Below are 12,404 nucleotides of genomic sequence, written 5' to 3'. Positions count from 1 at the left end.
ATTTGGAACAAAGTAGTTAACCATATTTTCAACCTTCTCATATTATTCACAGGGACCACCTTTGAAAACCCATTCTAAAGATTACTGTAGCACACCAATATCCTGTGTAACACGGGGACAACATAGCACTGCTCTTAACAGAGGTCCAAATACCATCTTTTCAACATAGAAAAACAACTTATCAAGGACTTACTTACATGGCACACAGACCGAGTAGCAGCACATATCAGGTTCTTCTGTCTTTCCCATTAAGTTTAAGTACTAAGTCTAACAAAGTAACCAACACAGCTTACGATGCTCCAATGTAATTTGCCCGAGTACAGAAAAAAGCACACAGATTTAAAATACTAATAAAAATGGGCTAACAGAAGAGCAAAATAATCTAACCAAAGACAACTGCACAGTAATCTCTTACATCTCTTTCTCTTTCTGGTTCCTTATTTTGTTTCGAACATTCTTTCAGCAAGGATCAAAGTGAGTCTGGAAAAAGGGTATCTGCCTCCCCAAAATCAAGCAGATGAAATAATTGTTTTGCACACATTTCCACTTGGTTTCTTATCCAGCGTGAAAGGATTTCAACTTCTGAAGATGGTGTTGGAAGAAACACGTTAAGCATAGACTATGCCAAGATGGATGTAAAGGAAATTGGGCAACATACATTTAGACTGCCCAACAGTCTCCAAAGTCAAAAAACAATGTAATTCTCAAGTCAGAAGCCTAAATGTGAAGGCTGCAAACAAGTCACAGCAAGTAACCACCTACCCATAGAGAAGTACCAAGTGCATGTACTTAGAAGCTTTCATCTCAAGTGTCACACTGAAAGACCTCAAGTACCTGCTAAAAGAGAATATTTCTCCCTACCCTTTTGGAAATCCTTCTGAAAAAAAATTAGTCAGATACTGCAGGACTGAAATCCCGCTGAAATCCTTGCTGCGGGACAAGTCCAAAAACCTACTCCACAACTTGCTGCTATGTGACCTTCACACTTTTGGGAGAGGGAAAATCACCTAGGTATATACTTTCAGTGATGCACATTGCTCAAAAAGGAGCAGGGAGTTGGATCACTGCTGGCTTGTATTTGCTTGTAACTGGTGATGGTGGTCTATGAGCTACTCTGCATCTTTGCAGGAAGGTTACATAGGATCAAGAGGTTATCCTTCAGATTTGGTATCATTTTAGCAATTAAAATCAGCTGTATAGCTAAAATAGGGTTTCTACAAATATGCAATGCTTCTCAATAAGAATTTGATCCTCTGATTTTGATATTCACCCTTAAAGAATAAACAACTCTAGCACCAGACTTGTACTAACATTAATGACTTCACATTCTGTGCTATGACTTGGATCATTAGATATCACTTTCCTCTGTTATGTCAGATGAAAGAACTTGCATACAAACACTCAGATTTACCCCAGTTCAGGAATCTAAGAAGCTTGCTGGCCAAATCTAATGCTTAAGAAGAGCTTATAGAAACTTTGTGATATGAGATGCCAGACATCAAACAGAATGTGATTCACCTTCTAATGCTTCCCTGCCATCCCTCTCTCCAGTCTACAGGCTACCACCATCACCCTTCTTCAGATCAGGAATCTGAGGCAGGGGAAAAAAAAAACAAAAACAAACAAAAAAACCCCAAAAAAAAACCCGAAAAGGAAAATGAAGACAAGCAGCCACTACAAAGGCTCCAGCAACAGCAAAATAGTATCAAGGGACAGTGAAGATGCTCTTTCATTAAAGATCAGACTAAGTGCCTCTCTAGCTCTTCTCCATTCTTTGACAGAAAGCATCAGTGTTGAGATTTTTTTCACATCCATTTTCCTAGGAAGCAGTCCCTTTCTCCCCAACTAAGAGCTAGTCATAACAGACCACATCCTTTTAGGTTGAATTAGAAACTGTTAAAGGTCATGCATAGACACCATTCAAACACACCTTCATGAACAGAACAGCACTATGCTAACACATCAGGCCTGCAATCAGCATACAGTCTTGACTGATCCACTAAAGCTCATTGTCAATACAGAGGACTTATTCATAGTGATGAATACAATTCTGGAATACAATCTGGAAAAAAGGGAGTGCAAGCTGTGATGAATGCAGAAAACAAACATATTGTCTTACTCTTACCGGCAAAATAATGGAGAACCTGCTGCAGTGATTGGCTTCTTCAGTCTTTCCAAATTAAAGTAGAGAAGTTCAAGGTTTTATCTCAGTGGGAAACTGCACAGATAACCAGCAGCATGCATGCAACAGGTATAAAAGCGTATTAGGAAGCAGACTGGAAGAAGGCATTAATGAATTTGAGATGATTCCCCTTTAGAGTAGATTATTTCTGTTCTAACAAAACATCTACATTGTCAAAGCAAAGGAAACTAGTACTTTTCGAGGACAAAACTCATTTCAGCATGATAGAGATCTACCTGGACCTTTTGGAAGGCTTCAAAAGGGAAACCAACCATAAGAGCAAATGTGATCTACCAGAAGGAAACTGTCGATGCTCATATGTGGTCATGCACATACAAGCTTGTGGAACAGTAACTCAGACAACTCACCAGCAGGATACTGGGATGCATGCTATCATATGACATGTGAATACTCGGCAACAAAAAGAAAATGTTTCAAAATCACACCCAGAAACAAAAATAGTGTGATCGTCCTGCTATCCCTAAAATGGATTCTGACTGATTTTATGAATGGTGTAATACAGCTTATGGCTTAAAGAATCAAGAGGTTCCTATTTCAAAATCATGGCGTACATCCCAAAGTCTACTTCCTAGCCCCCTGCCCTTAGATGATGTCTCAGAACTCCAAATGAAGCAAGTGTACTTCATAGCTTGAAACATTTAATCTACTAATTTTTCAGCATTGATATATTTTTTGTTTACCAACAGACATGTTTTCAGGAGAGGTACAATCCAGAGAGTTCTTTGCAACACTGCTGACTACTAGTATTCTTTGGGCAAACACAAACAGAAGCTTAAAGTAATAAAATTTAGATACACAAACTGTTTAAAATTGGAGCACAGTTTCACCCCACATTCAATTAGTTATTTTTTTAAACACTATAAGGCAATTTAGCTGTACTAGCTAACAATATAGTGCTACAGAGTTCACAACTTGTCATATACTGTTTTTAAATCAGAGGAATACCTCCTGCTGCCCTTGCTTTGATGGTTTCAGCAACTTAGATTCTACTTTCTCGCATTATATTGTCCCTGCTAGTAACAAAAGGTGAGATCACTCCCGTCACTTTGCTCATTTTTCACTAGATATTTTTTATGCTAAGGATATTACTGTATTGCTTATAAGGAAGGGAAGACAAAGCAAGTTAGAAAATTCAACATCACTGTATAATGACACACACACACACATATATATATATATATATACACACTCTTTTCTGCTCCAAGCACACTTTATATTTAACAAAATCTGTCACACAGGATATACACATATTAATTTTTTGAGAGTAAAAGAGTTTAAAGATTCAATTATATCTTTCTAACAAAGGTAGATTTTAGGGAAAGCTAATCATTACTGTACACAGCTCAGTGATCAACACTGATGACTGGAACTTACAAGCAGGACACAAGACCCCCAAAACCTGACATGTAAACTCTTACTTAAGATTTCCAGGGAACACGGGAGGAAACTTAATATTACATTACAGAACAGACGTATGGCAACAGTTTGCCTAGGGATACCCAAGGTAGCCCAAGTGCTGAGAATAAAATTACCACAGCAGCGTGGAGCTCAGTATAGGCTGCAAAAAACACTTCACCACGCTGGTAGGTATTTCGGCTCCTGCCTACACAGATCCCCATGCTACCATAGCTATCTTTACCTCAGAAGCAGAGTTTATCCACATTAAAACTAACATAAGCATTTCCTTAGTATACTCTATTTCTACAACCATCCCCATGTATGGCTTGAGGGGAAACAAGAAGGCCTAGCTCTCCAAAGGTTCAAAACAAAATTTTCTCTTTGCATGACTATCAAATCCAGCCTCCAATTTTCATTTAGCATTTTTTGCACATTTTTCAGAGCCTTTATCAGTGGCTTTGTAGGGATCTGGTGTGTGGAATGAAAACAAAAGCTTAAATGAGTAAACACCATTTGAGAAAAAGTAATTTTGTACACATTAGTCGAAACAACATTGCAAACAGGCAACAAAAACACCCATAATTGTCCTATGAAAGCTTTTTGGTATATCTACGTTGAAAAGCATAACTGATTTTGCTTTATAAGTAAAACACTAAAGAATGTTGGTGACATGGACAGTGGATTGAGTGCAACTCCAGCAAGTTTGCTGATCACATCAAGCTGTGTGGTGTGGTTGACACAGAGGAAAGGGAGGGAAGGGAGGCCATCCAGAGGAACCTTGACAGGCTTGAGAGGTGGGTCTGTGTAAAGCATATGAATTTCAACAAGACCAAGTGCAAGGGTTTTGCACCTGAGTCAGGGCAATTCCGAGCCCAAGTACTCTGCCTCAGTACCACCTTGGTACAAATAAGCAAAAATGCCAAGGGCTTCTTTGAAGCCCAGTGAGCAGTGGGTTGCAGCAGGGAAACAAAGTAAACTTAGGGATTAACATGTTCCCAGCACTACCACAGAGCCTTATTTAGATGCTCAGTTCTCACACTGCAAACCATATAGTTGTAGATAGAAAGAATTAGCCTTACTGTGTCATAACAGCCAGCCAAGATTATGAACTTGAAGGAGTTCTCAATTTCTTCTGGTTCTGTTTCTAGAAAGCTCAGTCATAAGAAGAATCAGTTTCCATCTTCCTTTTTGTTGTAGTCAATGAGCTTCTTTCAACATGAAAGGCTTCCCATTCAGAGGAATTTACAAACTGTAGCCTACATAGAGTAACTTTACCCAGAGGTGAAATAACACCCCTTTCATAACACAAGAATAGGTATTAGTACTACTATAATTTATTTATGAAGGCAGATTAGAAGCTAAGTCAGTTGTTTTAATGCCCTTATGTACCTGTCCACACGACTGTGCCATTGTTGGCAGATCTTTTGTTTTTTGGAAGTTCATCTTGTGCAGAGAGCCAGCAGGAGGCCAGTTTTGCCACTCACCCTGGCAGCATAAGTTGGATCTCAGTACAAGAACTTAGTTTTCCCCCCAACACAGTGTCAGCAAGAGGGCAAGTTACCAACCACAGCTCCACTCACAGGCAAATACCTTCCTGAGTAAATACATGCAGCACTGCTAAAAAAGCCCTTTGTCCTGTATGTGTATGTCCCATTCTGATAGCCTCGGCACGTGGCTGTGTTATGTCCCAAACAGTCAGAGGGAGTCCAGCACACCCTGCTTACCACAGGGTAGCAGTGTACCAGTGTATCAAGCATAAACCAGTTTAGGGAGTACAAACCACTTTCCCACTGTGCCAGCAAGCTATGCAGCCACATGCACATATGGCACTAACACCCAAGAAAACCTGTTCCCTCTGTGTGTTTGGCCAACTTTACAAGTTAGTGAAGAAAAGCCATGTGTATCCTTTGTAGTGTTTTGCTGTCCTCAGACAAGGGGCAGGAGGAAGATGTATTTCTACCTCTTCCAATTCAGGCACAAAGAGCATCCATGAGAACTAGGATGTATTCCACACTAAGTGTTTCCTTCCTTGGCTTACATCTTGGCTCTCAGTCTTCTGGAAAAAGAGATTGAGGACAAGATGTTCCTAAATTATTTAAAAATAAAATATAAGATTGATTGCTTGCCCAACCTTTGTTCTACTGCCATCTTCCAAGCACACTTATTTTTAAAATTTTTACTGCTGCCACCTTGTTGAGGTTTGCAGTCTTAAATTTCCTTATTAGAGGTGCACTCTGTGGAGTTTAGTATCAGGGAGAGTTTATCAGGACTGCCATTTTTAAAAAGGGGGATTAACTGGCTGTTGAACGAGTCACTTGAAACCAGAAAATACATTCTAAGTGTTAGGAAAAGTTGTGTGTCTGTGTTTTCTTTTGTTTGGTTTGGTTTTCTGGGGTTTGTTGGTTTGTTTAACTTAAAACACAACAAAACAATCAGATTGGATAACAGGATCAAACAGGAAGAGTTTATACATAGTAAAACATGAAAAGTAACTTGGAGATATAAAAACAACAGAAATGGTAATCTGGCGAATGGCTAACACACCTTTTAGGGAGCAGAAGAACAGCTGAACAAGGCTTCCAGTTTGCAATTAAAATATTTACTCAACTCAAATTTCAAAAAATGTTTTGGTAGAGAAAAATGGCAGTTTATCAGAATCAATATTTTTTTTGTTTGCAACACTGTCATTAAAAAGTTCTCCCCAATGCTAATACATTACGAAGCAGGTTAGTATGGAAGCAGAACTCACCCTATCTGACCAACCCAGGAATTGCCTCATGATTGGCCTGAAGAAAGACAAAAACTTCTCAAGACCAATCATTAAAGGTAATTTGGTCTGTGTCATTACACCTGCTCTGTTCTATTAAAAGCAAGTTGCTGCTCAAGTTAACCCTCTCCACTGTAGATTCAAACTGGAAATCAGGTTTATATGCCTTCTCTAACTTCCAATGATGAAGTTTGAAGTCTATAGCTTGAGCCTGCTGGGTTGGCACTGGTTACGGTGAGAAGCTGTAGTGTTGTTGCCCATACTCACAGTAGAGAAATAACAGCTCACAGAGCTACATGTCCTCAACTACCAAACAACAGTTACACCATACAGCCATTTTATGTCATGAAGCTTGTGAACAGTCTAGAGTACAAGTCTAATGAGAAGTGGCTTAGGGAACTGGGCTTGTTTAGACTGGAGAAGAGGAGGCTGAAGGAAGACCTTATCGATCTCTACGACTACCTGAAAGGAGCTTGTATCGAGGTGGGTGTTGGTCGCTTCTCCCAAGTAGCAAGTGACAGGACAAAAGGAAATGGCCTCAAGTTGTGCCAGGGGAGGTTTAGACTGGATATTGGGAAAAATTTCTTCATAGAAAGGGTTGTCATGCACTGGAACAGGCTGCCCAGGGAAGTAGTTGAGTCACCATTCCTGGAGGTATTTAAAAGACCTGTAGATGTGGCAATAAGGGACACGGTTTAGAGGCAGACTTCGCAGTGTTAGGTTTTATGGCTGGATTCCATCATAAAGTGTTCTTTCCAATCTAAATGATCCTATGATTCTGAGAGTACTTTTACTTGAGCTAGTCTGGTTTGATTCACATTAACAGATAAGCATCCCCAACTCAAGCTGGACTACTGAAGTGAGAACACTTAATTATTGTAATTATTAATTACAATAGCAGTTTAGCTTCCTGTGTGCAGTATGACAGCAGACATCACACATGGAAAAGTGAGAATATTATGTTCTTATACTAGAAAAGAGATAGGAAGAAAAGAAGTAGAAGAAAACACCAACACTACTTGGGATACAGGAAGTTTTTCCAAAGAGCATAGCGTCAAAGATTAGATGCTCTCTCCTGATTTTATAGAATCATTTATCTCTACTTATAACATCAAATGGAAACTGACTGAACTTGCAAAATTTAAACACAGCTGCAGCTTTCATTCCGTTCTTAATGTAAACCTTTCCCCTCTATTTCACTGTTCGGTCGACTTGGTTACTCAAGCTGCACCAGCCACTCAAAGCAACATAATGCTTGTCACCACTGCAAAGCACATGCCTCTTTACATTTTCCAAGGCTAATCTTCATTGCCTCAAACTGTTCGCTGTTCCCATGACTTTCACCAGACTCATACAGACTCTACTTGTTATTTATTAGTTAGCACACCAACAGCCCCCAAAAAGCATTATTTAACACACACACTACTACCAAAACACATCCATTTTGATTAATTGATCTTCTGCATTCTTCAGTTCTTTCAAATACATATTTTAATTAACTATAATTTTCCCTTTTAAAATATCACTTAGATGAGGGTGACGCTTATCAAAGCTAGCTTGCTCTGCTTTAAAGCTGAAATAACTGTCTTTAACATAGAGATTATTCTGAGAACAATGGGAAAAAAGTCTCTCAACACCACCTTTTTCAGTGGTGCAAACACTTAAGACTAGATCAGTAACACTGGATAAAAAGCCATCTGCTGAACCAAGGACAAGCATGCAGTTTTACTTGCTATTACACAGCCACCAGCCCCCAGCATAGATGAGACTAGCTTGAGGGCAGCTAAAGGATTTAGTCTGGAGAGTCTACAGTAGCTAATGTCTCTGCATTAAGTAGAAGGAAGAATGGGGCAGAAGACATCGCATGAAAAATAATAATAAACCTATCTATACACCAGTATACAGCTGTACAGAATTTTCTACATTCCATTATTTCAAACATATAGTATGCATGATAAAAAGATTGAAAGCACTATTGGAAGTGACTTGTTAACACTGTAATCTTACAGATAATGCATCTCAGCAAGTTCAGCTATTATTTAGTCAATATTTCTCATTTGGCTTAATGGAACATGATGGATAGCCAAATGAGTGGCAGTCTTTCTTCAACATCCTGAGTCAAGCCAGTACCCCACTATAAAAGACCAAACCAATTCAACAGGACAAGACACTTCAACAAAGCATACATCTCTTCACACAAATGCAAATGCTGTGGGAAGCAGTAATGAGCTTTATGTAAATTACCTTGAAAACTGTTTCAGAACTTTTTTACCAATTCCTTAAGATAAAATATGAAAATACTTTTTTTAAAAAAAAGAAATCTTACGGCTTGAAATGCAGTAAGCCAGCCTGCAGTTGATCCTCCTGAACAGTTGCTTGTTGATTGGCCACAGTAAAAGTGTAAAAAGTTGAATGAAGTTAATGATCAGTCCTGACACTATAAATATGTAGCAGATCAGAAGGTGGCAAATGAATTGAGACTTCAGAAAGCCAACGATGTCCATGATTTGCTGACAAATCAAGAGGTTACCTTCAGACCCAAAATTCAGAAGACCACCTGCAAAACCAAATAGGATCAGTGGTTAGAGTGTATTTACTTTTACAAACAGACTATTAATACAGACCTTCCATTTTACACTTAAATACACCAAATACACTAAAATAAAGTTGATTCTATTGTAGAAAAAGGCCTCATGACAATACTTGCAAAACTAAACGCAAAAAGAGAACACCATATTTCTGAATCAATTTACATTTGGCTTTGGAAACATATTTTCACATTTCAGTCCTAATTCTGCAAAACCCATAAGCATATGACTCCATTCCATGGACTACAGTACTCCTCTATCGGGCCCTTTTTGATAAATTATGAGCAAAATAATCCACTTATATTTAGAATTGAGTTGTCTGTACTTCATAAGACATATACATCTGCTATCTTCCAGAGCAGCCCCAAAGTAAAAGCAAGCTTCAGAGCTTTATGTTAGAAGTTGTGCATTCCTCTACATGCCATGCTCCCTAACCAAGAGGTAGCGGCAGCTCCTTAATTCTGGCTTTATTGGCTTGTTCCCTTGTCACATTCAAATATCAGTTTGTTTTGGCAAGAGAATAAAAGTTTGGCTCTACATGAAACATACAATTTGTTTAATTATTCCTTGACACTGTAATTCCTCCAGTTATACTCCATAAACCCAGAAAGGAAACATCAATAACAATACTAACCCATGACCCAACAGTTTTTCCAGCAAAAAAAACCAACTCCTTGGTACTTATGATATGTTTGTATAATTATGGAAAGGACCAGTCCAACCTCAGCAGCTGAGCATTCAGAGGCAGTGTCCTATGCCAAGTGTTCTGACCTATGGAATACCATATTGACCTCCCCCCACCATCATGACCACAAACACTAGTCTCATTTGCTAGGAGAAAAATATATGAAAACATGATTTCTCAGTAAACAACATGCTTGCATTTCGAATACAGTTAAGCAGGATGTGCTGCCATCCTGTTCCATTCCTACACTGTTTCTCCCTCCAAGGCATAGGAGAGTTTGCCCAGGGAGGAAGCCTTGAGACACTATTTCTGCATGTGTCAGTCATAGGCAATAACAAAACAGCGGCTGTCAGCACCCCAGGGAATTAGCTGATGAAAAAAACCTTTATGTCTCTCCTTTTAGTTTATATGAGACCCTATTATGTAAGGCACTGTGTCTAGATCAGTGTCCTGAAACATTTGTTTTACTGTTCTTGCTGACTATGCTTACCACAGCAAAGAGCACACACAAAAATTGCTGCAAAGTGATAGGAAGTCATTCAGCCAGGTTTTCAACCGCAAGGAAGATGAAGAAAAATTTAAGAAAGAGAATCTGTATTGTTGTATAATTTATATGAAGAATTTATGGCAGTCCCAAGACTATAATTCGTAGAAAAAAATGTGCCTTTTGTGTATCACAGACTTATTCCCTTTATCTTGCTGTAGTATTCAGTACCAAAGCAGTCACCACCTGTAGCCAGAATGGAAGAAGCAGCTCCTGTTCATTGTAGTAACTGCTGTCACGATACTTGCAAAAAAGCTTTTCCAGCTATAACCAACCATTCTACTAGAGATATGTTTCTGAGGGCAGTAGACAATTTATTAGCATGGGTTTTGACCAAAGGCTTTGTTTTTGTTGAAGGCTAAGTAGAATGATAAATGCTGCCTAGTAGGAACCACTGCAGTGATTCATGCCCCATCCACTCCACCGCATTCTCTGAAGGTAGAGTCAAACACTTTATAAAGGCAAACCCAAATTTGGAATAAGTTTACAGTGAAAGACACAAGATTTTACTTCCCTCATAAAGACTACTCTATTCCACAAAGTAGCAGGATTAGATCACTTCTTTAAAACAGCCAGAATGGAAGCAACCCATTACTTACAAATCAGTGGATTAAAAAGACAGTGCAGTGCCCAAAACCCTGATGACTGGGTTTATCCTACTGTGCTTGGTTAAAACTGATCAACAGTTCTTTGTGCTAGCTGGACTGTTTAATTCCATCCCACAGAATCTCTCTAATCTAATGTAATTCCCAGAGGTTAGTAAGGGACTGGATAAAATATATATATATATATAAAAATCCATACATAAAATAAGATTAAAGCACTGTCTACTTACAGTGGAGATCCAAAAATTCACTATTTGATATAATCAACAGAAATCTATTCAGTTGATCAACAGACTTTCTGACAAGGAAGAATTCACCCGTGCATTAGACCACCAACTTGCTTTTTTTCATTGTAATAGTAGTCAAACTGTGTTAAAATGTTATGATTATGTGAATCACTTACTTCATACTGGGTCTTTAAAACAAAAGTTTGCAGAATTAAAATAAACAAAGATGAGATGACCCTGATAAAATATAATTACTGTCTTACAATTTTATGAACCCACAATGGAATGTTTGAAAGCAATTTATTATTTGTTTTCATATCTCAGTCATCAAATTTCAATGCTGTAAAGCTTCTAAGACATATTTTAAAGGCAAACTAAAGCTACTTAAGCAGTACCGCTGAAACACCTCTAACCTAACTTGCTTGTAAAAGGAACAAGAAATTAGAACTACTGCATAAATTTTGCTTTTCTGAAATGTAGGGAAACTAAAAAGATACACTTACCCTTCTGATTAAATGTAATGTGTTTTTCCTACAAAATTTGCAACCCAAATGTTGCATACAGAGTGCTAACCAGGTGTTCTGTTTCTCAAGCATAAGCTCATTTCAAAAGATTTTTTAATATGATACTTTTTGGATTGTTTTCATTACCCAGACTCCAAGAAATGCACTTTATTCTTGGTATAAGCAATAGAAAACCAGAAATTTATTTTTAAGAATCAATTCTGAGCTATGAAAGAGGTCTAGAAGCTTGCTTTTAAAGACTTCATAGGAACTTACTCCACTTGCTCTTTCTTTTACTAAAGTTCCTCATGGGTAACATCAATATAACACCAGCTTAAGTGATAAAGAATCAGGTTTTTAATTCTTAATCCATGATACTGGTTTAATAAATTACATCGATTTCCTTATAGATAATGATGAAAATAACAGCAGTCTTTTGAAAACAAAAGGGCCAGTCAAGGCGTTTTCTCAGAAGCTATTAAGATCAGAGAGCTGTCAAGAAGCTCTCTTCTATCAAACACCTCTTAAAATGAATTAGGAGAAAATGGCCAGCCAGAGCATCAAAACCAGACAGGGACGTTCTTTAGTAACAGTTTTCCTTTGGATATAAAACAAAAGACTCAACCCCCAAATGTCTGTCTAGGGAGCAAGTCAACAAGCATCTATTCACGGGACTAAGAAATCACAGGATTGGGTTTAAATGCAAACTCTACATTTATTCACTCTACCACTTTTCTTCCCAAGTTTCATTCCTCAGCAAGATCTACCATGATCCACTATTACTCTCAGCATTTCCCATTTCTTTCTGCTTAGAATAACTGACCAGGAGGACGCAGAAGAAAAGGCAATGTTACACCAGCAACATGCAAGGTCAACACCTCTCT

At 38.3% G+C, this 12,404-nt stretch overlaps 1 protein-coding gene across 3 annotated transcripts in view; it reads right to left on the bottom strand.

The window, feature by feature from the left end:
• The window catches only part of AGPAT4 (1-acylglycerol-3-phosphate O-acyltransferase 4), a 77,589-nt gene that overhangs the window by 53,365 nt on the left and 11,820 nt on the right, over positions 1-12,404 (bottom strand). For all 3 annotated transcript variants that reach the window (XM_051615310.1, XM_051615312.1, XM_051615311.1), the window contains exon 2: positions 8,695-8,925. In XM_051615310.1, coding sequence (XP_051471270.1) covers positions 8,695-8,872 — 178 coding nt within the window. In that variant the 5' untranslated portion in view covers positions 8,873-8,925. The remainder of the gene's footprint in view (positions 1-8,694; positions 8,926-12,404) is intronic.

The sequence above is a fragment of the Apus apus genome, chromosome 3 (assembly GCF_020740795.1).
Source record: "Apus apus isolate bApuApu2 chromosome 3, bApuApu2.pri.cur, whole genome shotgun sequence".
In the NCBI taxonomy this organism is placed as follows: Eukaryota; Metazoa; Chordata; class Aves; order Apodiformes; family Apodidae; genus Apus; species Apus apus.
The sequence above is the reverse complement of the archived record's forward strand: the minus strand, read 5'-3'. Positions and strand labels throughout refer to the sequence as shown.